The sequence below is a fragment of the Rhinatrema bivittatum genome, chromosome 1 (genome assembly GCF_901001135.1).
Source record: "Rhinatrema bivittatum chromosome 1, aRhiBiv1.1, whole genome shotgun sequence".
NCBI classification, from domain to species: Eukaryota; Metazoa; Chordata; class Amphibia; order Gymnophiona; family Rhinatrematidae; genus Rhinatrema; species Rhinatrema bivittatum.
Genome location: NC_042615.1, coordinates 180,291,678 through 180,319,527, shown reverse-complemented (window position 1 = coordinate 180,319,527; position 27,850 = coordinate 180,291,678). Strand labels below are relative to the sequence as shown.

The 27,850-nt window shown below is 41.2% G+C and overlaps 1 protein-coding gene across 3 annotated transcripts in view; it reads left to right on the top strand.

Annotated features, from left to right (window-relative positions):
- Positions 1 to 27,850, top strand: part of TBC1D19 (TBC1 domain family member 19) — a 397,957-nt gene that overhangs the window by 313,211 nt on the left and 56,896 nt on the right. For all 3 annotated transcript variants that reach the window (XM_029589774.1, XM_029589764.1, XM_029589755.1), the window contains one exon: positions 5,357 to 5,401. In XM_029589774.1, the coding sequence (XP_029445634.1) occupies positions 5,357 to 5,401 (45 nt within the window). The remainder of the gene's footprint in view (positions 1 to 5,356; positions 5,402 to 27,850) is intronic.

Here is a 27,850-nt window from a genome sequence, read left to right as displayed (position 1 = left end):
CCCTTACACTAATACCTAAACCTCACCTCGAGTTACTAGGTGGGCCTCCCATAGAGATATAAATACGTATCTAGGGTGATGGCATTATAGCTAGTCTCTCTCTCTCCCTCCCTCTCATAGGCAGACACTCTGGGAGCTTCAAAACCAGCATCTGCAACAAACATCACAAGGGGTGATACAGCCATAACACAAGATATCACACAGCTTAACACTCCTGAAAACATTGTAGCTAAAATCAGCATTAAAGCCATGCAATAGGGCTTCACAAAACAGTAATCCCAGCCCACTCCCACCCCTAACTCATCCTCTTTTTCAGATTTGCATCACACCAAAGGATATGGTGCTATCACATGCGTTAAAGGTGTTTTCGCATGCGATAAGCCCTTAATGCATGTGAAAACGCCTTAGCGCATTTTGATTTGAGCAGGTTTTTATTCAAGTTAATTAACACCTACACATGGTTTCTCCCTACATGAATACTTACTTTTCCTATGTATATTTTATGACTATATATTTATAATGCAGTTTTATTTCTTTTAATTAATGTTATTTAATTTTAATTTTATGGAGAAGTTATTTAATGTTAGTTTTATGGATAAGTAACAATATTAGAGTTAAGGTCCAATGTATTTTATTTTATATTTTAGAATTACGGATTAAGGGCTTTTATTATGTTTTAATATAAGAATGATGGTTTTATGTTATTGAATGCTGAAGTTTCTAATTTTGTTTACCAACAATGCTGAATTTTATTCATTGTAAACCGACATGAAATCACTATGAATGTCAGTGTATAAAATTGACTAAATAAATAAATGAGAGGGTTGGTGAGCTGGTTTCCTGAATTGTGCAGACCCTGGTTTAGAAGTCTGTGAGTATATTTGTTTTTGAAATGCAGAAGTTACATATTTTTCTAGATGTGAAATGAAATTAATTCTGAGGCATTGCTTCTGCTGGTAATGTGTGTATTACCACTACTAGTAATTCAAATCCCAATAGGGACTTGGTTCTTTCCCACTTCATATATTGTCCGTCCTCTTCTCTGATACACTATTCAGATTCCTCTGAACCAAGTGTCTCATCTTGAAGCACCTTATTCCTTGAGCCTTAACCCCATCTCCTCCACTACTCTTAAATGCTGAAGTGGATGCCCCAGATCTTAACTGCCCCACTCCCACCCATCAAATGCTGAAGTGACCCCATTGGACCTTATTGTTATGACCGTCGGCCGCGGCCGCCCACGACCAACCCAACTCAGGTCATGTGCTGCCCTGCTCTCCTCTCCAGGCGAAGTCACGGCTGTGGCTTGCCACTCCCGACACGTGCCATCTACCTCCTGGGACTTCTCATGGCAGCTGGGACGCCGCCAAACTCCATACCTCCTTTGGGCCTTCCTAGGCACGCGCGCCACTGAGTCTACCTTTAAGGACGCTATGGCGGGAACCTCAGGGGCGTCTCCTATTGATGACTTCTCCAGCCGGGATTCATAAGCACCACCCTGGGCCTTCACTGATCGACTTGGCAACGAGTTCCTTTGCTACTGGTGCTTGTGCCAGTCTGCCTGGATGTCTGTTCCTGCTTAGATCTCTACCTCGATTCCTGGACTCTGGCTCGGGTACCCGCTCCTCAGGGGCCTGTGTGCGCTTCATGGGAGACTTGTCTCCAGACCTCCTTGCTCCTCGGGATGGTTCCTGCACCTTTCCAGAGGTCCTGCCTGTTGGCCTCCCTACTCTTTGGGGTCGCCCTGGAACTACCTTATAGAGACTCTTACTCCGCACTTCCCCGCTCCTCGGGGCAGCGCCTACATCTCTACACTAGCAATTGGCTCTGCACTTCCCCGCTCCTCGGGGCAGTGCCTGTGTCTCTACACTAGCAAATTGCCTTGCACTTCCCCACTCCTCAGGGCAGTGCCTACGTCTTTATGCCAGCAACTTGCTTTGCACTTCCCGCTCCTCGGGGCAGTGCCTATGTCTCCATATCAGCAGCCTGCTTCACGCTTCCCCACTCCTCGGGGCAGCATCTACATCTCTACTTGAGTGACTTTGCTCCTGCTTCTCCGCTTCATTTTTTAAATTCTCAAGCAGTGGGAAAGGTTGTATGTGTGCACCTGGTTCAAAGAGCTTCTGGCTCACAGAGAATGAATCTGAGAACTGGAGGTCAGAGTAACAGACCTGGAGGAGCTGAGGCAGACAGAGAGGAAACCTTCAGGTACATAGTAGAGTGGTCCTAACTCCAGTCAAGTAGCCTTGGTGCTGTTTTGAAAGAACAAGGTCCCCTGGCGGGAGACTATCATCTTGGTGTGGCAGGACATGATCCTGTAGCTAGGACCTGCACTCCAGGTGATGCTTTATCTCTCACCAAGGTTTGTTTCTAGGGGCATGTGCCCAGAAGGGAAGGGTTATGCTGGCCATTGAGGTTGGTGATTCGATCATTAGTAATGTAGCTAGCTGGGCAATTTGCCTACCTGGTGTGAATGTAGTGGTTCTCACGCATCACCTAGATAAGATTTTAGAGAGTGCTAGGGAGAAGCCAACTGTTAAACGTGTAGGTACCAATGACATAGGAAGGTGCATGAGAGTGGTTCTGGAGGCTTTAGGCTTTTAAGTAGGAAACTGAAATCCAGAACCTCCAGGGTTGCATTCTCAGAAATGCTCCCTGTCCATGCTCAGGACCCCAGAGGTAGGCTGAGCTCCAAAGTCTCAATGTGTGGATGACACAGTGGTGCAGAGAAGAAGGTTTTAGATTTGTTTGGAACTGAGGAACATTCTAAGGAAGGGAGGAATCTCTATTCCAATGGAATGGGCTCCACCTTAACCAGAGTGGAACCAGGCTGCTATTGCTACCATTTAAAAAGGAACTAGACTATGGGGGAAAGCCAACTGTCACTCAGAAACACATGATTTGGAGGGATGTCTCTTCCAAAGATACTTGCAAAAACAGGGAAGTTAGAATATCCCAGTAGAGAGGTTGTGATTGAGGAAGAAGTAGCCCAGATGGACGTAGACAAAGAGCACCCAGATGTAAATGACTTTAAACTGCCTGTATCATTTACTAATAAGCAGGTTGTGAATGCAAAGAAAATGAAAGTACAAATAAAATATACTTAAAAATGTCATGCAAATGCCAGAAGTGTGAACAGTAAGATTTGTGAGAAAGAATATATGGCATTATTCAAGGATATATACATTATTGGCATTTTAGAGATATGGTGAAAGGAGGAAAATGAATGAGACACTGTGATTCCAGAATATAAAATATATAGATGTGATAGGGCAGATAGAATTGGTGAAGGATGGCACTATATATATAAGATGGCAGAGTCAAGCATGATAAAAAAGCCTGCAGGAAACAAAATGCAGTGTGGAATCCATATGGATAGAAATTCCATGTGTGATGGGTAAGAGTATAGCAGTGACTGTGTACTACCAACCATCTGGCCAAAATGAAGAAACAGAATGTGAAATTCTAGCTGAAATTAAAAAAAGCAAATAAATTTGCCAACACAGTAATAATGGAAGATTTCAAAGTTAAGTTTGTAGATGCCATGAATGATTACTTCATGGAGCAGCTTGTCCTATAACTGATGAGAGCAGCAGCTACTTTAGATCTAGTCTTCAGTGAAATGCATAACCTGGTGTGAAGGGTTACTGTGGTGGGACTGCTAAGCAATAGCGATCATAATGCAATCAAATTTCGCCTAATCACTAGAGGGAGGACATTAAGTAAAACTACTACAGTAACATTATTTGAAAAAGGGAGACTGTTGCGAGCGCAGACTCTCGAGAGCGTGAGCCCCTGTGCTGCGGCATGACCTGCACCACCAGGGGGCTGGCTGTGGGTAAACACATCCTGGCTTGGGCTGACTGGAATGGGAATACTCTTGTCTTGCAACATGGCTTGAACTTGGAACACTTGAAGGCCTCACTGAACCTGCTTGCACAGGAAGAGAGATCCATTAATGCAATGCTGGTCTCTGGGGTAGCCCTCCAGCCACTCGAAAGCCCTTAAGAACATAAGAACATAAGACATAGCATACTGGGTCAGACCAAGTGTCCATCAAGCCCAGCATCCTGTTTCCAACAGTGGCCAATCCAAGTAACAAGTATCCGGCAAGTACCCAAACATTAAATAGATCCCAAACTTCTATTCTTTGGGTTTGATTTTAAAAAGCATTTACTCGAGCAAAACTGGTTTTTGCTCGAGTAAATACACTTTACTCAAGTAAGTAGGCTTTTCAAAATTGCTACAATATATGCCATTGAATTGTCCATAGGATTTACTCAAGTAAGTGCACTTTACTCGAGTAAATAGCTTTTGAAAATTGCTACGATAGTATATCACATTTACATGCGTAACTCCTTTGAAAATTTCCCCCTTTATGAATTAATAGCAGTTTGTGGACTTCTCCTCTAGGAACTTATCCAAACCTTTTTTAAACCTAGTTACACTAACTGCCATAACCACATCATCTGGCAATGAATTCCAGAGCTTAATTATGCGCTAAGTGAAGAAGAATTTTCTCCGCTTTGTTCTAAATGAGCTACTTGCTAACTTCATGAAGTACCCCCTTGTTTGAGAGAGTAAATAACCAATTTTGCCGGCGTCCATTTTCCGAAACCGTGACTGTCAGCGGGTTCAATAACCGTTGCCCACTGACAGCTAATAAGGAGGCCCTAGGGATGCGCTAGTGTCCCTAGCGCCTCCTTATTAGCGCGGGCCCTAATTTAAATACAGAATTGTGCGCTGGTTCTCCCACGGGTTTTTTTTAATTGACCTGATTATTAGCTAGGTAAACTAAAGAAAGTTATTGCTATCCCTGGGAGTGAATAAAAAGAATTAGATCTACTTTATGGGATCCACCAGGTACTTGCATCCTGGATTGGCCACTGTCTGAGATAGCACGGCTATTCTTCTGTTTTATGTTTTCTTGCCATACATTATTTCAATTTAGGGTAATTTTATAACAGTCCATGTGGGGCTGATGTCTGCATGTACAAAATACACGTGGACTTCTGATTTTCAAAGTGGACTTACACACAAAGGGGCAGATTTTAAAACTTACTCGCGTGGGGTACATTTGTGCGCGCTTCCCGGCGCGCACAAATGTACGCCCGATTTTATAACACAGGACAAGTGGCATCTCTGTCATATCTCTCCACTTAATTTAAAATGATGAAGGACCTTATTTACTAAGCATTTTCTCCCATGTTTTGCTTAGAAAAAAAATGTTTTTAGTATAACTGGTCTAAAATGGTTTACTCAGTCTGTCAAACATGATACACTACCAGAATAAAAATATTTAAACAAAACTTCCTAGCATTTCATTGTGCTTAATATCTAATATCTCTAATTTCAGGAAAGCTTGGATTAGAAGAATATGCTGTTGTTTATCCACCTAATGGTAAGAGTTATATCATGGCCTCCTCTAGTGGGAGACAGAAAAATAACATCTTTTTATAGTACATAATGTGATTGTTCTCCCCATTTGTGACAAACTATACTTTTCTCCTTATATATTATTATTTGTGTTAATGATATATGTTAAAGAAATGATAATTTTTGAGAAAATGAGGTTAATCAAATTGATTATATATTTCCATAGAACATAGAAAGGTGACAGCAGAAAAAAAAGTATAGCCTTTCTAATCTGTTCAAGTCCTGAGTCATTGAAATTGGTACTAGTGCTACAAAACTTAATTCATACAGATTTATAAGGAACCAAACAATACTCCTTGCTGATAAAAATATTTTTATTTTCCCATGAGACATTGTATTGGGGGATATATACATTATTGTGACATATGAATAACTATTTATTATTTAAGAGTTTTCTTACCTGCCCTTCCAAAGTTCAAGGCAGGGTACAACCACAATAGTTCAAACAAAGAACAACAAAAATAACAAATAGAAATACAGATATTCATGGATGCACTTAGCCTGTTTATCTCAATATGCAAGTAAGTTATAGTTCTTTTTTTAACTTTTAATTTCTCAGATTTCACATAAATGTATCAAAGGAATTCTTTGAAATAAAACATTAAATTGAAAATTAATAAACAGAAATATTAAGAATCCCCTCAACCCCCCAAAATAAATATGAATGTCCTATCAAGTCCACTATAGAAAAGAGAAGTCCAAGTCACCATCTGAAAAGAAAAATATTCATGTTAGCATTGTTTCCTAACCCTCTCCTGGAGGCACACCTAGCCAGTCGAGTTTTCAAGATTGCCATAATGAATATGCATTTGAAGTCTTTGGGTGTCCAGTGTATGCAAATCTATCTCATGCATATTCATTATGGATATCCTGAAAACAGACTGGTTAGGGGTGCCTCCAGGAGGGGGTTTGGGAAACATTAATCAACTGTGCTGGATCAAAAAAATATATTGAGCATCCTGGTAAACACGGAGGGAAATTTTCAAAGTCATTTACTTTACTTGCAGAAATGTTCTTCTTTAAAATTGCCCGCCCTGTATGCAATTACATTTACAAATGTAGAGTCTCTGTGTCTGTAAGTTTACCTGCAGTGACAAGAGGTGTTACTGGGGTCGAGTTTGGGGAGAGGTTTGGAATTGTATTTATTTATTTAAAAACTTTTCTATTCCGTCGTTTAGTCATGCACCATCACAACGGTTTACAGGGAGGTAAAAATCTCTAATAAAGTGCCAATAACATTTCGGTTACATGTTTTACTATTAAAATTAAATGATAGGTGACATGGATCTTGTCCATTTATATGGTTACAGGGGTAACCATACAATTATTGTACTTTATACTGAATTTCCATATTCTTAGTAGCTAAGTAGGAGAAAATAATAAAATATGCAAAAATGCATCTGGTGACTTTGTGCTGTGTGTTGAAGTTCATTTGCCTGTTCGTTTATATTTCTTATTCTTCGTTCTCACTGTAAAATGCTTTTTTGAAAAGCCAAGTTTTTAAACTTTTTTTGAAGAGTTTTAAATCTCTCTGTAATCTTGTTTCGAGTGGCATTGTGTTCCATAGTATTGGACCGGCCAAGGATAGTGCTCTTTCTCTTACTTGGGTCAGTCTAGCTGTCTTGACTGAAGGGATGGTTAAAAGGGCTTTATTGGCTGATCTGAGATTTCTCTGGGAGACATGTAAGCATAGTGCTGTGTTTAACCAGTCTGCTTTTTCTTCGTTGATTAGTTTGTGAATTGTGCAGAGTGTTTTATATTGTACTCTTTGTTCTATTGGCAGCCAGTGTAATTCGGCAAGTGTTTGAGTGATGTGATCTCTTTTGGTTTTACCAGTAAGTATTCTGGCAGCAGAGTTTTGTAGGATTTGTAGTCTAATTGTTGAATATGGTAATCCCCAAAAAAGTGTGTTACAGTAATCTGTGCTAGCGAATATGAGTGTCTGTAGGACTGTTCTAAAGTGTGCTTGTGATAGCAAGGGTTTTAGCCTCCGGAGGATCATAAGTTTGGCGTAGCCTTCTTTAAGTTTTAGCGATATGTGTTGCCTAAGGGTGAGTTCCGTGTCAATTATTACTCCTAGGTTTCGAGCTTTCTCGGCTAGCTCTACTTTCTGATCATTTTTAAGTTTGATGGGGTTTTGAATCAACTCAATGTTTTTTCGTTCAAGATGAATAAATTCTGTTTTTTCTATGTTAATCACTAATTTCATTGGTTTAGTAGTTGTTTAATTATATCTAGGTACATCATTGCTAGATTTAAAGTTTTTTCAATTGTTTCATCTACGGGCAAGATTAGTTGAATGTCATCAGCATATATATATAATGTATGATACCTAGTCCTGCCAGGAAGTGGCATAGGGGTAGCATGTAGATGTTAAAGAGTGTCGCTGAGAGGGCTGATCCCTGGGGCACACCTGTTTTTAGCTTAATTTTGTCTGATAATGTGTTTCATCTGTACTTGAAAAAATCTATTGTTTAGGTAAGACCTGAACCATTCAATTGTTTTGTTTTGTAGTCTTATCTCTTCTAGTCTTTTGAGTAGTATGGTATGATTAACTGTTTCAAAAGCTGCTGACAAATCTAATAGTATCATAATGTAGTGTTTTCCACTATCAAATCCTTGTAGTGAGGGATAAAGTATGTTATTGTTGTCTAGATGTTCCGCTAGTTGATTTTGTACCATTTTTTCTATTAATTTCGCAAGTAGGGGGTAGGTTTGAGACCGGTCTGTAATTACTTAATATATTTGGGTCGCTGTTTTTTTTCTTTAATATCGGTTTGATTATTGCCCCTTTAAGTATATTTGGCATCGTTCCTTCGTTAAGGGATAGATTTATAATTGAAGCTAGTGTATGGGAAGCTATGTCAGCTAGTTTTTTTATTTCCATCGGGCCGATTCAGTAATGTGCGCGGGAGAGCTCACGATTCAGTATGCTAATTAGGCCCGGCGGTAAAACCAGGTAAAAGGAGGCACTAGGGACACTAGCGCATCCCTAGTGCCTCCTTTTGGACCAGAGCGGCGGCTGTCAGCAGGTTTGACAGCCAACGCTCAATTTTGCCGGCGTCGGTTCTTGAGCCCGCTGACAGCCACGGGCTCGGAAACTGGACGCCGGCAAAATTGAGCGTCCAGTTTTCGACCCGACAGCCGCGGGCCGACTTCAAATTTTTATTTTTTTTTTAAACTTTTGGAAAGTTTTGGGACCTCCGACTTAATATCGCCATGATATTAAGTCGCAGGGTGCACAGAAAAGCAGTTTTTACTGCTTTTCTGTGCACTTTCCCGGTGCCCGAAGAAATTAGCGCCTACCTTTGGGTAGGCGCTAATTTCTGAAAGCAAAATGTGCGGCTTGGCTGCACATTTTGTATAGGAGTAATGAAGAGGCACATCAGACAGCTTTCATGGCAGGCAGGAAGAGAGAAGGCAAAGAGGGCTTGCCCTCACGAGCCTTTTCCTTTTATTGTACATTCATACAAAGGCAGATGATGTGTCATTACATGATTGGCTACTTTCCCATAGCAACAGAAGAGTCATTACACCATTGGCTTGGCTCAGGGGGTGTGCACGGATCATATCATTGGCTGCTGAAATCTATACCTCCTGACTTTGTCCTGCCTCTGACTAGGGAACACCCAGCCCCTCCCCCAGGAATTCAGGGCCAACAGGTATCCTTTCCCAGGCAGAGACTTAAGCACAAGTGATGCTTTTATTCAGGCAAAGGTCAGGGAGAAGGGAAGTTAATGTTTAAACCCTGAAATGGCTTGCTGGCAAGCGCATATATCCCACATCTCACCCTTTCTGTTTTTGTTTAGGGCAGCTCAGTAAAGCTTTAGACCCTTACTGAAATCTGTTATGTCTTGGTATGGGCTGGAAATAGGGGAAGGGGGATTATGGAGAGAAGAAAGCTATAATTCGACGTGGTGTGCCAGCTGTCGATGAGCTCCTGAATCTCCATATCACCCAGAGCTGGTGCAGGTGGTGTGCCAACTCTGCAGGGCTCATGATTCCCTATTAGGCATCTTACAAGACATCTTTGTATCCGGGCTGAGAGCAAGGTTTCAATATGGATATGAGGTTGGGTATGCACTGAATACAGCATCACAGGCAAACAATTAAGACAATTATGGTCATTATAATAGAAATCACCCTTTTGAGACCAGAAATATCAGGGAGTCAGGACCATAGCCAGTCCCATGGAGAAGTTGGTATTTTGTCTGAAAGTGGTGCATCAGCAACCATGGTTTCTATCTGCTCTGTGGTATGTGTGAGGTTTGCTTTATAAACTGATATGTACACACAGCAATGAGATCCAATTAATGCACAAACACCACCCTTTAAGGCTAAAATAGCTTCTAAGGTATAGCTGTTCTGTATGCTACTTCTCTAATCTGAGAGACTTTTGTTGTAAGTAGTTTTAATGCATGGACTGTCTGATTAAATATGGCAGTCGTCCAGTTAGCTAGGATGTGTAAGTCTCTGTAATTCATATCTGTCCCCATTGGGGGAAACAGGCTTCTAGCTATCTGAGTTTCTGTATACTTTTCTATGGGATTATTTATCGCCTCCCTTTTGTTACGGAGCCTTGCTTTGGGTAAATCTTTGACTGCATAGTATGAGGGGAGGATGTAGCCTAAAGTGCATCTGTCTCTCCATCTTGGGGAAATGTACATATATGCTCTACGCCCACATAACATCCATATGTTTCCTAACAGATTAGTGGACATGTCATTGGTTATCATTTGGGCTATATAACTACAAAAGGTAAATCCTTCATCCCCTCTATACTTTCTGTACCTGCTTGGGTCTCCCACTGCACATCCTGAAATCTGCCAATTGCATACATATGTGGTATAACTATGCAAGTGTTCAGTGATTAATACAAAAGTTCAGTTACAATATGGATATTTCCCACCTGAATTCCTTTCCCATCCCCTGTATCATAGTCCCAACAAAGAGCGGCAGTCTCTTGAATACAGCTACCAATGTGTAGTATGGTATTATTAACTGGAGAGTTAATGAAAACCTCTCTGTAAAGGATAATTAGTCCATACTGTAAGGTTAAATGGTACAGCATGCATCAGTAGTTCTCCGCAGGCTTGGGTTGGCATGTGTGTGCAGATCCAACAGTCTGTTCGATTCAACAGGTGTGAAAAGTTCTGTGCATCGAGGATGTACCTGTGTTCTGTCAGAGTCCTTGTTCTGAAATCGCCATAGCTGGAGAAATAGGGCAAAAGATGAGGATGCAGAACACAATTGTTAATGAGTTGGCATTCAGGCAAGAAAAAGCGGCTAATAAGTTCTCTGGAGTTTTCTCAAGGCCTTGCTGTTCTAAGAGTTGTGCAGATTGGTTGGATAGGGCCTTGATCTGTCCCCAGGTCATGTGGTGCTGCTTTTTGCAAGGAGTCCGGTCTCTGTCCTTCTGAGGGCTGTGGAGGCTCATGGAGAAGTTGGGGATCGGGTCCTGTAGACCTGGACACCTTTCCATCGTTCCACAGCTTGATATACCTGTGGAAGCAAGCAGAGAAACATATCCTCGTTCCCCATTTTAAGGGAACGGGACCGTACCAGACATTAAATATTCTATACAAAACTGATGGCTGTGGGTGACTAACCCTAGTCGCATAATGATTACTCATGGCTGTGTTCTTATGTGAACCTGATATATTTAGATGATTTAAACAATACTTTGTTCAGGGGGAAAAGCCTACTTTGTTCAGGGGGAAAATCCAGAGGCAATCCCCCCTTCTTTCTTTTTGTTTGGTCCAGAGCTCTTAAGCGTATGGTTGGCTCTCTCCACAATGGTTTGCCCTGTGGTGTTGTAGGGGATGCCAAATAAGTATTTAATATTCGATTATTGACAAAATTCATGTAAAGGAATGGCTGCAGTAAGCAGAGCCATTTTTAGTTTTCAGAACGTAACCCCATTATGAAGAAAGTTTTAATGCAGTGATCAATTTTCATTCAGTAAAATAGCAATAAATGTAAATTAATCATTTAAAGGAAAAGTCATTTGCTGTAAGCTGAATCAAATGACAAGTATATTAGACATTACATTAAACATATGTTACACAAGACTGACATATATTCATTCATCTTGCAAATATTAATTTACACAAAACTGACACATATTCATCCATCCTGCAAATATTTCTTGCATCAAGACAGACAACAGATAACACATAATATGAGCTAAAAATCTTATCAAAAAGTTATCAAAAACAAAATTAGATCAAGGATCAAAAGTCAAAAGTGAAAAGGTGTTAGAAAAATGTTAAAATAAACTGCAGAGTGTCATCTTCACATCTCCTCATGGCAGGAAGGCTGTAAATCTGGAAAATATTAAAAACTGGCATACAGCAAAAAATTACTAAGGTAAGGATTAAAGTGAAATTCTTACTTTTTTAACCTTGGAGAATCAATTCTATCATTCAATTTAATAAAATCAATTTGGATTTGCAAGAAAAGGTTTAGGAGGGATTGCTTTAGATGTAGCAACCTCTGTCAGTAAAAATTATAAGGTTCAGAATTCTGTAAAAATTTGTGAAAAAGAAAATAAAACTGAAGTTTCCTTAAGACATGAGGACCGCAGATCTGAAAAATAAAAACTATTATACAACAGAATTATTAAAACAATAATATAATATAACTTGTAGAATAGCATAGCGCCTCCTAGTGGAGACACCATCATTACTTTATAGATTGCAACTATTGTTCCAGGTTGCAATCAATAATACTCTGAGCTTAAATTCAATGTGGAGTATCAGAATAGAATTTCTTCTTATAATTATTAGAATAGGAAATTAAACACGCTGTTTGCTCAGCTCTGTCTGCTGCATGCTAAAGTTTGAAAGTATTAAAAGATTAAAGACATATAGAAAGTAGAGAGAGAAACTGCAGTACTAAGTCCAGTTTTTTTTCTTTTCAAAAGTTCTCCCTCCCTCCCCCATGAGTGGCAAGCAAGAGTTACAGTAAAGGGGGGGAGGAGCAGTGTTTCTCAAAAGAAAAGAACTGCACCCAAGGAATTAATCCTTCAGTCAATAGGAACTTAAAGATAGCTTTGTTTAACAATTGATACCATCAACCACAGACAATGGCTGGCTGATTCCTTGCAGACAAACACCACTTCAATTCACTTTAGGGAGAATCACAGTAGAAATATAAGTTCTGTGTGCTGGCAATTCAAACTATAAACTTAAATCTCAGAGAAATGGAGTCATTTTAAATGTGAGCCAAATAAACTTTGCAAAAGGGAAACTTTCACATGTAATTTACACAGTAATTGTTCAAATCTCAGTACAGTTTTAACATAAGGTTGTGCATACACTTTGTGGGGGAAAATACTCTCAAAGTATGCAGATTTTTTGTAACTGAATTTCAAATACTAATAGAAACCATTTTTTCCAAATCTGTACTGTTTGTTAAGGGAAACCATTTTTTCCAAATCTGTGCTGTTTGTGCAATTACTCTGTTTAATCGGGACTACAATAGGTCATTGAAGTGTATAATTAAATCATTTTTTTCATAGTGATATTTTCTTTGCTTGTAACGCAGGAGTCTAATTAAATCCTTTTTTTCATATTGATATTTTCTTTGCTTGTAACGCAGGAGTCTAATTAAATCCTTTTTTTCATATTGATATTCTCTTTGCTTGTAACGCAGGAGTGCAGCTGCCTGGCCCAAGGTCTTATACGCTGATTTCTTTGAAGACCTGGGGGCAAAGCCACTGCTTATGGCACTCAACTCTATTGCTGCCACACCTAGTTCTTTGTTTCTTTCTGTAATGGGAAAGGCTTGAATCCCTTTCAATAATTCCTCCCTTGTGAGATTTCCATGTTCTAGGTGGAATCCCATGCTGACCGCTGCACATAAATTGTTACCGGGAGCAGTGGTTTGAGATAGTAATTTACCTGCACAAATTGATGATGCAGAATTAATGACTGTCTCAGGCAATGGCAAATGAATGTTCAGGGAGTGGTTAGTGGGGAAAGGGGTTTGCATGCAAGATGGAGGAAGGCTAGTTTTTCTGACCTCAGTGTTTTCTATTTCCTGGGGTCTTTTCTCTGAGGTGGATGCAGAGGAAGCCACAGGAGCCATGTGATTGTGTGTCCCCAGATGTTCTATTTCATTTTCTGTCCCCCTTTGTTCATGGTTCTTTTCTGTGATGGGGAAGGCTTGAAGTCCTTCCAACAAATCTTTTTCTGTAAAGTTTTCTTTCTGCAGTTTCTGCTGAAATTCAATGCTAATCGCCCCACCCAGGCCAGGTGGTGGCTCTATTGTTCTCAAGGGTTGCTTTTCTAAAGAGGGCGGAGATGTGTGAATTGCTTGTGCCTTGGGTGTAGGTATGGGGAGCTGAGGATACAAAGAATTTGCTGTCTCTGAGGAAGACTGAGAAGATGGGGGAAGGGTATGTCTGCCTGCTTCTAAAAGCACATGGTTTGAAACTGCTGTTTTTAAACCTTTTTTTTCTATGCGTTCGATGGCTTCTGTACATTTTTGCCAAATTAATCTTTGCTTTATGGGAGCTCTGGGAGCCGTATGAAGATAATTGCCGATTGAGATCCATTCCTGGGTATTTAGAGTTCCAGCCTCCATCGAATATCAAGGGCAACGGCAAGCTATTTCACTTATTAATTTTTCTAAGTCCCCCAGGCTGACTTGCGCTATTTTTCTTCTGGTGATGAAATAATGATTATTGATGATTTGCTGCAGCTTCCTGGCATGTAGCCTCTGCTGTATAGTCAAATCATTGCCCATGCTTACGAGTGTGGGGAACAAACTTGCTAAAAAATACTTAAATATACTAAAAAGTACTTTAATATACTTACGATTAGCAGATCTGTTGAATAAGCATGGGGTTTATCATCACGTCGCAAGGGTCACCAGATATAGGAGTAATGAAGAGGCACATCAGACAGCTTTCATGGCAGGCAGGAAGAGAGAAGGCAAAGAGGGCTTGCCCTCACGAGCCTTTTCCTTTTATTGTACATTCATACAAAGGCAGATGATGTGTCATTACATGATTGGCTACTTTCCCATAGCAACAGAAGAGTCATTACACCATTGGCTTTGGCTCAGGGGGTGTGCACGGATCATATCATTGGCTGCTGAAATCTATACCTCCTGACTTTGTCCTGCCTCTGACTAGGGAACACCCAGCCCCTCCCCCAGGAATTCAGGGCCAACAGGTATCCTTTCCCAGGCAGAGACTTAAGCACAAGTGATGCTTTTATTCAGGCAAAGGTCAGGGAGAAGGGAAGTTAATGTTTAAACCCTGAAATGGCTTGCTGGCAAGCGCATATATCCCACAATTTTGTTTTCTGAATCGCGCGGGAATACCTAATAGGGCCATCAACATAAATTTGCATGTTGCGGGCGCTATTAGGTTCAGGGGATTGGACGCGCATTTTCAGCCCCTTACTGAATAAGGGGTAAGGGAAAACACGTGTCCAATGGCGGGTTAACAGTGCGCTCTGTCGGAGCGCACTGTACTGTATCGGCCCGCATGTTAGGAATGGTGTCGATTTTATGTGGGGCAGGATTTAAATTTTTTATCATTGATTCAACTTCGATATATGAGACTTCGCCAAACGTGGACCATTGTGTCACATCTCTTTTGTGCATCTTAATTTCTTGTTTTGTTGAGTTTGGATTTTAGTTTTTAGGTTTGTGATTTTGTCTATGAAATATTGTGCTATTTCGTCACATTTATTCTCTTGTGGGGTTTGTGGCGCCTCTGATTTATCATTTGTCAGATTTTTTACTATGTTAAATAGTGTTCTTGGGTTGTTTGCAAATTTTTCAATTTTTGAGCTGAAAAATAGTTTTTTTGCGTCAAGAATTACTTTTTTGTAGTAAGCTAGTTGTTTCCTGAATTTAGTCAAGCTTTCTATTGTTTTATCTTTTCTCCAATCTTTTTCTTTTTTTCTCAGATTTCATTTGACTTCCTTTATCTTCTCATTATACCACAGGTTTATTTGTTTAGGCTTATTGATTTGTATCAGTTTAATTGGGTTTAACTCATCTGCTAATTTATTTGTGTTCGTTAGCCATGCCATTGTTGCGGCTTCGCAGTCTTTGTGGTCAAAGTTTATTAATGTTTCTTCTAATTTATTTTTTAGTATTTCACTGTTAAAAGGTGGACGATACTTAAACTCTAATGGTTCATTTTTTTGTATTTCCTTTGGTTTTAGGCATTTAATATCAGATTGAATTAGAAAATGATCTGACCATGGAATTTGATTATAATTGGTGTTAATGTGTTCGAGGAAGCTATGGTTGATATATGTCAGGTCGAGTGAATGCCCTGCTTTGTGTATGGGTTTATCTGTAATTAGTGAGAACCCTAATGCTGTCATTATATCATTTAGTGTCTGACATGTATTTGTTAGTGGTCCATGTGAAGGTTAAAGTCTCCGAGCACAATGGTTGGTTTAGAAGTGTTTATGTTTGCTGTGAGGTATTCGATTAGTGGGGATATGTTTAACTCAAGCAGACTGGGAGGGCAATAAATGAGGCATATTTGTATATATTCGGTGTCTAAGATAGCAATTTTGTGGTTTCTAGGGGGTGTTGTAGGTATTAGTTTACATTTGAATTTTTTTTCGATAATTAGTACTAATCCACCTCCAGGTTTATTCGCTCTGGGATTGAGAATACATCATAGTTTCTGTGTGCTATTTGGTTTTTTAGAATAATGTTTGATTTTTTTTAGCCATGATTTGGTGATTGCGATAAAACTAGGTTTAGTATCATACAGTAGGTCAGTAATTATTGGGAATTTCTTGGTTATCGATTGAGCATTAACTAGAAAGAATGTTAATGTTAATAATTTTTTCAGATTTAAAATGTTTGAATTTTTAGTCTTTTTTATTTGAATGAGATTTCTTGAGTTTGTGATCTTTCTTTCTTCTGTTTTGTATTTGTGTTTTCCTTTTGGTATCTTCATGTATTTGTTGCTGTACTTACCTTTGTTCATGCAGGTTTCGATTGCTTGTGTTGTCTGGCCACCTTCTTCTCTTACCGATTCCATCCTGTATAGATTTGGGGGTAGATTTTAAGAGGCGCGCGAACAGCCTACTTTTGCTTGCGCATCAGACTCAAGCAAAAGTACGCTGGATTTTAGTAGATACGCGCGGAGCCGCGCGTATCCACTAAAATCCTGGATCGGCGCGCGCAAGGCTATCGATTTTGTATAGCCTGCGCGCGCCGAGCCGCGCTGCCTCCCCCCGTTCCCTCCAAGGCCGCTCCGAAATCGGAGCGGCCTCGGAGGGAACTTTCCTTTGCCCTCCCCTCACCTTACCCTCCCTTCCCCTACCTAACCCACCCACCCGGCCCTGTCTATACCCCCCCCTTACCTTTGTCGGGGGATTTACGCCTCCCGGAGGGAGACGTAAATCCCCGCGCGCCAGCGGGCCTGCTGCGCGCCGGGCCGCGACCTGGGGGCGGGTACGGAGGGTGCGGCCACGCCCCCGGGCCGTAGCCACGCCCCGTACCCGCCCCCAAAACGCGGCCGACACGCCCCCGAAACGCCGCGTCGACCGGGCCCGCCCCCCGACACGCCCCCCTCCGAAAACCCCGGGACGTACGCGAGTCCCGGGGTCTGCGCGCGCCGGTAGGCCTATGTAAAATAGGCTTACCGGCGCGCAGGGCCCTGCTCGCCTAAATCAGCCAGGTTTTGGGCGGATTTAGGCGAGCAGGGCGCTGAAAATCCGCCCCTTGGTGTGTAAGCCGTTAGTCTTTGCTCTCCAGGTGTTCTGGTGTATGAAGGGGCGTACAAAGGGGCCTGTCCCTTTGTCGAGCTCCTTCGACGTGCGACGCCGGCACGAGGCGCCTCCAGTCTTGGGCCTTCTTTTAAATCCCCTTTTGGTGCGCTTTCTGACGTCAGCAAGACAGGAGCGTCAGCCAAAGGAGAGGGGCCTCAATGACTCTTCCGGGTCCGGAGGCCTTGGGTGCAGTGTCTGAAAAAAAAAGAAAAAAATGAAAAAATGGGAGAGAGAACAGAGAAAGAACACAGCGCTTCCACAGTGTAGCCTCGGGGCCTTCTTCAAGGCAGCAGGCAGTCACCCTGTGCCTCCGGTCTCAGGCCCTCTTTTAAATCCCCTTTTGGCGTGCTTTTTAATTTTCAAAAGTATGTGTGTGTAATTTTTCTACGGAAAACTACCCATACAAATTAGCAGATGAAATTATGTATGAGTAGTTACCCTAGGATAATTTTTAAAGTGAAACTGCACACGTACTTTCATGAAATTTGGGGGTCGGCGCGATCAAGGGGGTGCACAATTGTGCGCCAAGCGTCGCTGCCTTCCCCCGATCCCTTCCCCCCCACCCCACCTTCCCCTACCTCCCCCACCCTTACCCCCTACATTTTTCTTTTTTTTTATTCTATTTCAAAACTTACTTCAGCCCTGGGGCAGATGTAAGTTGCGCGTGGGGGCCAACTGCAGGTGCGCGATCCCAAGCACAGCAGCAAATGGCTGCTGTGCCTGGAGCCTCTGGCCCCGCCCATGCCCTGCCCTCACCCCACCCCTTTTTGCAAGCCCTGGGACTTACACGCGTCCTGGGGCTTTACGCGTGTCACCGGGCCTTTTTTAAATCCGGCCCATAGCATTAACTGTTTTTGTAAGTGATTTTAATCTGTTTCATTATTTATTGTTTTCAGGTAATTATTAAATGAGTTTCAGTGACGCTATGATTTTTTTGGCCCATCAGAGCAGTAGCACATTCTGTTGGAATGGTCAGGATTTTGTGGCTGTTCTCATGGACATGGAATCATTGAAGACTAGGGACTCTGAAAACAGCAATCATTAGACCTATTCTCAAAAATTCATCAACAAATCAATAAGAACCCTCTCGTGATCGACAAATATCGAATTTACCTCTCCTGACCAAAGTATTGAAAATTGTGCATAAATACAAAGTTACTTATCTGGAAGATAACTCATTACTGAATCTGAGACAATATTGATTCAGAAAGAACCGTAGCACAGGAACTCTTCTCCTGTCTTGGACTGAAAGCATCTTCCGAAGCATTGATTATGGCCAAAGACACATTCTGGTCATTTTAGATATCTCTGCGGCTTTCGATACTATTGAGCATAAAATTTTACTAACTCATCTGACTGAATTTGGCATTTCTAATACAGTTTATCATTGGTTTTATTCTTTTCTCAGAAAATTCTCAGTCATAATAGGCACCAAATGTTGTGAATGGCACGATATTCAAACTGGGGTCCCCCAGGAATCGACTCTGTCTGCCACCCTATTTAACATTTATAGCTCCACTTTGGAAAACTTCTGGAAGGGATGGGCCTTAATTTCAAGATCTACACAGATTATATATAATTTTCTTTTCCAATAACCACTTCAGTAGTTTCTTCCCTTAAAGAATTTGACATATACCTGAATGCCATTCGGCGATGGCTCTGAAACAGGCTATTTCTTAATATAAAAAAACAGAAATAATTGTAATCTCAGTGCAGGAAGGCAGGTCCATATTTTTGCTCTGAAATTTATCCCAGCAAAACTACATGAATACAATTACACCTGCTATTTTGGTGAGCTTAGCTTTACTGAGAGAATTTATGCATATTAAATCCCAACCCCAGACTCCCTGGAAGCTCCTAAATTTAGGCCCATATATTAGGGATCTATTGTCATTCAAATTAAGGTCCTTAAGTTATGTCCTGAAAATAGAAGCCTAAAACTGAAGCACCTAAATTAGGCCTGCTATTTATTTGTCTACATTTAAGAGCCTAGTGCTGGAACTCATCACTGAGCATCTAATTTAGACCTAGATTCATGATTTTGCTATAAATACTGCAAAAATAGCACCCATGATAAAAAAAAGGGGTGTGGTTAGGATAATTTTCCTGCTACTGCATAGCTATTTTTTTGCAACACGAGTTAAATGTACTGCACGCTGCATTACTGACAAGACAGGCTTTTATTATTTTGTGATATGGGCTGCTGGTAAGCGAGTGAGAGAGAAAGCACCTCTATAGAGGCTCACAAAAAAGTTAACTATTTATGCTACTGTAAAAGAAGCCACTAGTAACTCGGGGTGAGGTTTGTGGGTTCTGGGGGGGGGCGCAATTTTACAGGTACAGTCATATGTATGAACAGCACAATTACCATCAGTGAAGACTTAATGTGATTTGGAGGGATGAAAGGTAAATGAAGAATAGATTTGTACACTTTACTCTATATCCACCTTGATTGCAGCTAGGTAGAGAGAGCATCAATCTAGGTAGAGAGGACATGGTACAAATCTTCTTTTCTTTTACCTTTCATCCCTCCAAATCCCTGACGCCATCCTTGCTTTGTCCAAATTTTAGGGACCTAGTAAAAATAGGAATCTAAATGTGGGAATTCAATGTGGGAAATTTTCATTTAGGAAGATCTAGACTCCTGTATTAATCTAACTCCTTCAGTTAAGCACCTATATATCTTTTGAATATTGGCCTCCTTGCTTTTAATTCCAACTAGTGAAGCTTAACTTTTATTTTAATTCTGACTCTAGATTAAAAGCTTAAAGAAATCTACCTTACAATCAAATCCTAGTTTTCCTCTGCACACAGGCAGGCCAATCCACACAAAAGAGTTATGCCCCTCTACCAGCAGATGGAGACGGAGTACAACTGACTCACTGACATCAGCCCACCAGTATTCTCCATCTCCAGCAGATTGTGGACATGCATCTCCTTACTAGAGATTGCTTGTAGTAAAAAAAAAAAGGAAAGGAAAAGATAGGAGATTTCAGAGCTCCGCTTGAGCTCCTGACATGACACCATGTATTGTTTCTTACCTCAGTTGAGCATTTTAAATCTTGGAGCCAGTCAGGCATAGACTTAAAAAAGAAAGCAGTCTGTGGATGAGGGAGTGCTTGGCGGTGAAAACATGTGCCCTCTCCCCCTGTAGCCAGTGACCTAATCGTGCTCTCAGCCAGGGAGGGCTGAGCTAAGTTTTAAAAAAATAAAAAAGAATAGAGACGTTTAAGTGCCAATAAAGAACAGAGAGAGGTCTTCTTCCCTTGGCATTGATGGCTCTGCATCTTTACCCCCTTTGTCTCACTTCTCTGAGGAGTTAGTATAGAGCGGAAGCAGTTCCAGCTCAGTGGGTTGTGCAGCCTTTGGCAAGGTTCTGCTTCTCAGGTTGGTCCTGCCAACCACGTGGTAAGTTGTGATGATGATTTTCCTCTGCACAGGCGTGTGTGCGCAGTTTCACCGCCCGGCGGTGTTGTGACATAAGCACGCACGTGCACACGTACATGTGTATTTAAGGCAGTGGCCTATATTTGTTTGCATATTTGCATGAGGGGGTATTTTGTGCATGTAGAACTGTGGCCTACTTTTTGGGTACATATTTGTGCATGTACTCTCAGATACTGTTGATGGGCACGCAGGAGGCTGCCTAGAGCCCAGTGTAGAAGGACAATGGCGCTGGGGACAAAATGATCTAAGCTCCTGGCTATCTCTGAGGCTAGCCAAATAAGGGCAATCCAGCCATATCTTTCTCTTCGCCTGTGTCAGCACTGCTTGGATGCTCAAGGTGATTTGGCCACTTCGGATTTTGGCAATGTTGGACCATCCCTTTGGGAAGGGAGTGGGGCGGAAGGTGACCAAAGTGGATGGATCCCCTTCCCCTTTGTTCTAGATGACAGAGACATCTCTGGCAGAAAGGTTTGAGAGTATCTGGTTTGGAGCTATGGATCTCAGTTTGAATCCCTCCTCCTCTTCCTGGGTGGAATTTTTCCAGGGTTTGCACCCAGCAGAGGCAAAGCAACCTACTAAGAAGGGTTCGCATACTCAGGGCTCCTGTTTGTCAACCACTTTGGACAAGTGCCAGAGGGAGGCTGTGCTTGGTGGTGATCCAGGGAATGTGGATCATGATACCTCAGATGACTCAGATGGGGCTTGGGTCCCTCTCCTTTGGAAGAGGGAGAAATTCCACCTGATTTGAAGCCTCATCCGACTCTGCTCCATTTTTTTCACAAAGATGAGTTGTTGAGTCTGCTTACTCAGTCCCTGAAGACGCTTGGTGTGGATGGGGGTGACACTGCAGGCTTGCAAAAGAAAAATCCCATATTGGTCACCTTATGGGAAGTGTCCTGTTTTTTTCTCCCCTTCTGGATCCAATTCAAGAGTTGATTGATCTTGAATGGAGTGCCCTAGAGGCAAAGGGGGGCATGCTTTAGCGAGTTTAGACCCCTTGGATCCGAAGGCAAGGGATCGGTTGTATTTTTGAAGGTAGATGCCTTGGTATGCGCTGTTACCAAGTGAACCATCTTGCCAGTGGAATGGGAGGTAGTTCTAAAAGATGCTCAGAATAAGAGGATTGAGGCTATCCGTAAGCAGGTCCTTGAGGCTATGGCCATGAATTTGCAGATTGTTTCATGCTGCTGCTTAATGACTCGGGCTAGTTTGTATCTCTCTCAAGAGATGCAAGACGCAGGGTCTGATGGAAGATCTGTGATCAAACCAGGTGCTACAGTCTTAGCTGATGCAGGATGTGACATAGTGCAGACAGCTACTAGAGGATTGGCTTCCATGATAGCAGCTAAATTCCAGTTGTGGCTGCAAAATTGTTCAGCAGATACTATTTCCAAGTCCAGTCTCACAAGGTTATCCTTTAAGGCTTCACTTTTGTTCAGCAGTGAATTGGAAAAAATGGCGAATAGCTGGGGGGAATCCAAATTTCCTCATTTACCGGAGGACAAGAAGGTGGCATTGCTTCCTCTTGGGGCGAAGGGCCACTGCAGGGATTCCCATCAGTTTCATCCTTACAGAGAAGCATCTACTCAAAGGTCTTGTCCAAATGGAAGATCTCATTCCTTTTGACCTAGAAAGCCTCATAAGATTACGGACTTTAGGTCCAGAGCACAATGGTTTGCGGGCTCACCTACTATATGGATGGGCGTCTATCTCGTTTAAAAGAGGTGGATCCAAATTACAACAGACCGGTGGTCTTGGACATGGTGAGGGATGGCTATGCTCTGAAATTTCTCCAAATTCCTCTGAATGCCTTTATGGTCTTTCCATGCAACCCTCCACTGAAGAGAGTGGCAGTGGAGACTAGGTGAAGGAGGCTATTGGATTTGAAGGCAGTGATTCAGGTTCCCAGATCATAGGAAAATACGGGGTGCTTGCTTGCTTGCTTGCCGTCTGTCCCAGCCATTGGCCTGTTTCCTCTATCTCCAGTCTGCTCATCCCATCACCCTGGGGACCCACCTAAGTCCTGCCAGCCACCAGAACCCAAGGGCTCAACCTGTGGGGGAGGCAGCTGGTATAGATGAAGCTCCAGTCTGTCCTGCTTCAGGGCGCATTCACCAGCTGTCAGCACAGGCCTTATACAGCACTAAGGGCTTACTCCCACATCACTCATTACAGTTTGCTGAGGCCATGAGCTTGGTGGACTCGTCCTAGGCCCTCCTCCTTCATCGGGTTTGCTCATCAGCTGAAGCATCAGCCAGTTCTCTGTAGAATATGGCTACTCTTCTGGCTCCCACAGCGTCTGCTCCAGCAGCTCCTGCATGGCCTGCTATTCACATGCTTCATCTGCCTCCTCCTCTAAGGTATGATGGGGATTCCACTAAGTGTAGAGGCTTTTTGAATCAATGCCAGGTGCAGTTTGAATTGCAAGCACCCCTCTTTCCATCCGACCCAGCCAAGGTTATATAAATAGGGTACTCAAAGTTTAAAACAAAAACAAAAAACTAAAGGAGTAAGGGGAGGGAGGCGGGGACATATTGAATTGTTTGATATGTGGTAACTGTTGTTGTTGTTTTGTTCCAAAGTTTTAATAATCCATTTTTTTAAATTTAATTTTTATCTAGCCATGTAGTCCCTGAAGATAGGGTAATGGGTGTGGGGTAGATCTGTGTCATCTGAAAAATGTTTTGCCATTTTTGAGTCTCAGAGTTGGATTTTTTTTTTTTTTTTTATTAGGGTGGATTTTCATTAATCCAGCCCAGGTTTTTCCCAGAACAACAAGTGCTGGAATCCAGCGCAAGTATAATTCCAAAGCCGTTTCCTAGGGAACATAAGGCCATCAAGTAAATTACTTGGTGATTAGACAAACAGAAAAATCCAGTGACTGAGAATTTGAGGGAGAGCTGAGCTGCAGAGTCAGAGAGGGAGCACTGCGCTAGTGCTTCTCTCCAAAAGTGTAAAAGTTGCTCAAAACATTTTTAAATCCTGGCAAGAACAATAGAAAACATTCTGGAATGAGTGAGAATTAGAAATTCGTAATTATATTTTTTTAAAAACCTGCAAAGGTAAAGCTTAGTTAAACATAATTGTAAAGACTGCTGACCCACGGTTAAGTGCTGTCAGCTTTAATAATTAGAGTGAATGTTTGGAAAGAAAAACAAGTTTAACAAAATACTGTTTGAGATAGTGAGAGAGTCACCTAAAAAGATACAAAACTCCCTGATACTTCTCAAATAGGGGAAGCATAAATTGAAGAGAAAACTCTGTGCATGTAAGTCTAGAACTTCTCTTCAATCAGTAAGGGAGATTTTCCTGGAACAGAGTTCAGAAAAAAGAGGTTTCTGCCTTTGCTTTCTAAGGGAGAACTAGTCTGTGATTCCCAGTGAAGACAGAGAGTTTCAGAATTTAGGAAGGATTAATGTGTGGGAAAATAAACCCCTCACTTTCCTCAAACAGCAAAAAGGAATAAGGAAAGAAAGGAATTTGAAGAGAGAGAGAATAAAATAAATGAAGGAAAGAGTTCTCTTTGAAAACAAGTATATCAATCACCCTCATTGTTTTTGACCAGCTTAGTTAGGGAATATATAATTATTCTTTATTTTAATAGCCAGCTGTACTAGTTCAACAAGCCATCATGGACACTACACCCTAGGGTACACAATTAGGGGCCGATGCAATAATTGTGTGCAGAAAGTGGGCGCTGAACAGTCAGTGCCCGCTTTCTTAATGCACCCCCAGGCGCCCCTCCTGGGGGCACCATGCAATATTTAAATTAGGGCCGCTAGCGCCTCCTTGCTAACCAGAACCTGATCAGCGTCAGCCATCCGCCAGTTAGGAAATATGACGCTAGTTTATCGGCATTGGTTTTCCTAAACGCCACACAGCCAGGGGGTTCAGGAAACGGATGCTTGTCAGTTAAGCATCCATTTCCTGCACCTGACTGCTGGTGTTTTTTTTTTTTAATGTATTTAGTTTTGTTTTTCCACCTACTTAATATCACAACGGGCAGGCATTAATTTCTGATCGCAAAAATGTGCGTCCTGGATGCACATTTTTTTCTTGCATCGGGAGTAAATAGCTAATAGACTCATTCACATGCATTTGCATGTGATGAGTGCTATTACTTTCTCTCCGTTAGCGCCTCTACAACCCGTGTCCAACTGCAGGTTAACAGTGCGCTCGGCTGAGCACACTGTATTGCATCGGCCCCTTAGATTCCAGAAGAACTTTCACTGCTAGGTAGTCCGTTTTCTTTATTGATTTTGTAAAGAATCTGGTAGTAGGTACAGAGTTGTGAGAGTCAAAAAGAACAATCAATGCACCCCAGCAACAAACTCAAACAATGCCAGACAAGTACAAGAGGAAAATAGTTGGGTGTACACACTAACTAAACATACAGTTCTGTTTATTACAGACAGAGAGGATACAACAGACTAGAAAGAACATGGAAAGAAAGGAAAAATGAATAGGAAAAACACACAAAGAGAGACAGAAAAGTATAAAAGAAAAATACTTATCCAGGTGCGTTACTGAAGTAAGAATTAGTATTCACTATCACTGGTGACATATTTCACTGGTAACCTAGGGAAACATAAAAGAAACCACAAAGAATTGATTCCTATGGTAATGTTGCGCTTGGAGGTGGACCCTTGTCCTGGAGCAGTAGAGTATGGCTCCCTGGTAGGGACCAGGAAGCTCCTGCCCCCAGGGGGTGGAGCACTGGAGAAGACAGAGGCAACACCACTATATGGGTAGTGGTGGATCATTTTTTGAAGATGACTCATTTCACACCTATCCCTCGACTGCCTTCTGTACCTGAGCTGGCTAATCTCTTTGTTCCAAAAGTCAAAGTGAGCAAATTAGTGATCTAGGACTAATATTAATTTAAAGGGAATAAGTATCAGATTTATCAGAACTGTAATCCACAGGCTCCTGCCACAGTATCATTCGATTGAGTACCTAGTTCACCTCATGTACTTTTTCCCAATTTTTTAAAACTAACCTCAAATCTGTCAACTGTAATTTATTCACCAAAATCCAAATTTGTGTCCTTGTATACTAACATACAACAGAATGCCACTTTAGATGTGATTACAGAATTGTTGTTGTCCGATAAAATATGGCCGCACATCCCTGACCAGTTTATCATTGCACTAGCCTCTTTGGCTTTAAAAGAAAAGTACTTTTTGTTCAATGATAGCTTTTACCAGCAAATAGGAGGTTCGGCAATGGGAGCTACGATGGCCCTGAGTGTTGCCAATCTATATGTAGGATTCTTTGAAAACAAATGGCTCACACAGTGTTTTTTGACACTTTATTCATTGTTGGAGAAGAATCATAGATCATATTTTAATCTTGTGATCAGGTGGTTGAACTTTGTTTAATCAATTTATGGAATGGTTGAACGGTTGTGATCCAAACCTATAGTTCAAGTTTTTTTATAGGAACTCTATGGTATCATTTTTGGATATCATTCTTTCAAAACATGACACTTTTTGTTTTTCTATTTTTGAAAAGCCTACAGATCACAATACATTATTGGGCTATGGGAGTTGTCATCTCAGTGTTTGAAGGACAGTATCCCCTTTGGTCAATTTTTGTACCTGAGATGCTTATGTTCGAGTGAGCAAGAATATAAAAGGAGAGCCATTGAAATGTGAGCTAGCTTCGTTGATAGTGGTTATCCCCCGCATGTTGTGAACAGGGCTATGAAAAGGGCTTGATGGAATGATAGAGAAATTTTATTGAATACTCAATGGCAAAAATCTTCACAGAAACTGACTTGTGTGCTCCCATTTTCTTCATCTATTTATCGAATAGCGAAGAGTATTAACAAGCATTGGCATGTTCTGCAATAACACCCAATTTTTCAAGATAGACCATTGATAGCTTATCAAAGAGGCCATAACTTGAAGAATCAGATTGTGAGGTCACATTTTGTAAATAATAGAGTCACTACCACTGGTGAGAAGGGACACTTTCCATGTGATTCATATTCTGTGTGTGAACAGTTGCATACTAATAAGGGTTTAACTTTTGAAAAATAATAGGGTTTAAACCTAAGGTGAAGACCACTTGTACTTCAAGACAGGTTGTTTATATGATATGGTGTCCGTGTCATTTGTTATATATAGGTAAGACTATGCATGCACTGAAGACGCGTATAATTGAACATTGCAGTGTGATGCGTTGTAAAAAATTAGAAGCACTGTTAGTAGAACATTGCCTTGCCTATAATCATGCTTTTGAGAATATGTGTTTTACTGTTTTGGAATAAATTGAGGTTGATGCTCGAGAAGGAAACCAAAATATACGTTTGCTGCAAACCGAACAACACTGGATTTTCTTTTTACAAACAGTCCAAACTTCAGGACTGAATAAAGAAATTGATTGGTCAGTTTTCATGTAAAGCTTGGTGTTTGGTTGTGTCTGCAAGCTGCACATTGGTTTAAATGTTGTGAATTTGAGATGCTGTTAGTGTGTGTCCGTCATTTTTTGAAGTAGACAGATGAGTCGAGTGTGGCCATATATAATGGTAAGATTCTACTGGGTAGCTATTTTAGTTTTTATGCATTATTTGTTGTCTAGTGCTTATTTTTATGTTGTGTTTTGTTCTCTTTTCTAGATCACTATAGTTCCCTGGAAGCAGGCACGATAGTGCCAAAATATTGTCAGTGTTGAGATGTTTAGGATGTTCATTGAGTACTTCAGTTATATTGCCATGTTTTCAGGCTAAAAAAGAGCGGAATCTTCTTTAATGATAAACTAAGTAAAAAAGCTTTTTTGAGTTGTGAAAACGACAATGAAGGTGTATTTTAACTAATAAATGGAAATTGAAGCTGTTTAATTTATAGGATAAGAATTTTGGATTTTTGTGAATAAATTACAGTTGATAGATTTGAGGTTAGTTTTTTAAAAATTGGGAAAAAGTACATGAGGTGAACTAGGTGCTCAGTCAAATGATACTGGTTGAAGCCCATTGCAGGCAAGAGCCTGTGGATTACGGTTTTGAGAGCATTTTTAAATCTGATGTTAGTCCTAGATTGTTGCATCTTTTTCTTAATCTCTTTGTTCAATACATCATTTATCTGCATGGATTCCCATCTGCTTCTGGAAAAGCCTAGGCAAAAAATGCGGGCTCATTTTGGTCTTCACTTCAGCCTATCAGAATAACTGATAGATGGAATGGGTTAATCAGACCCTGAAAGCCT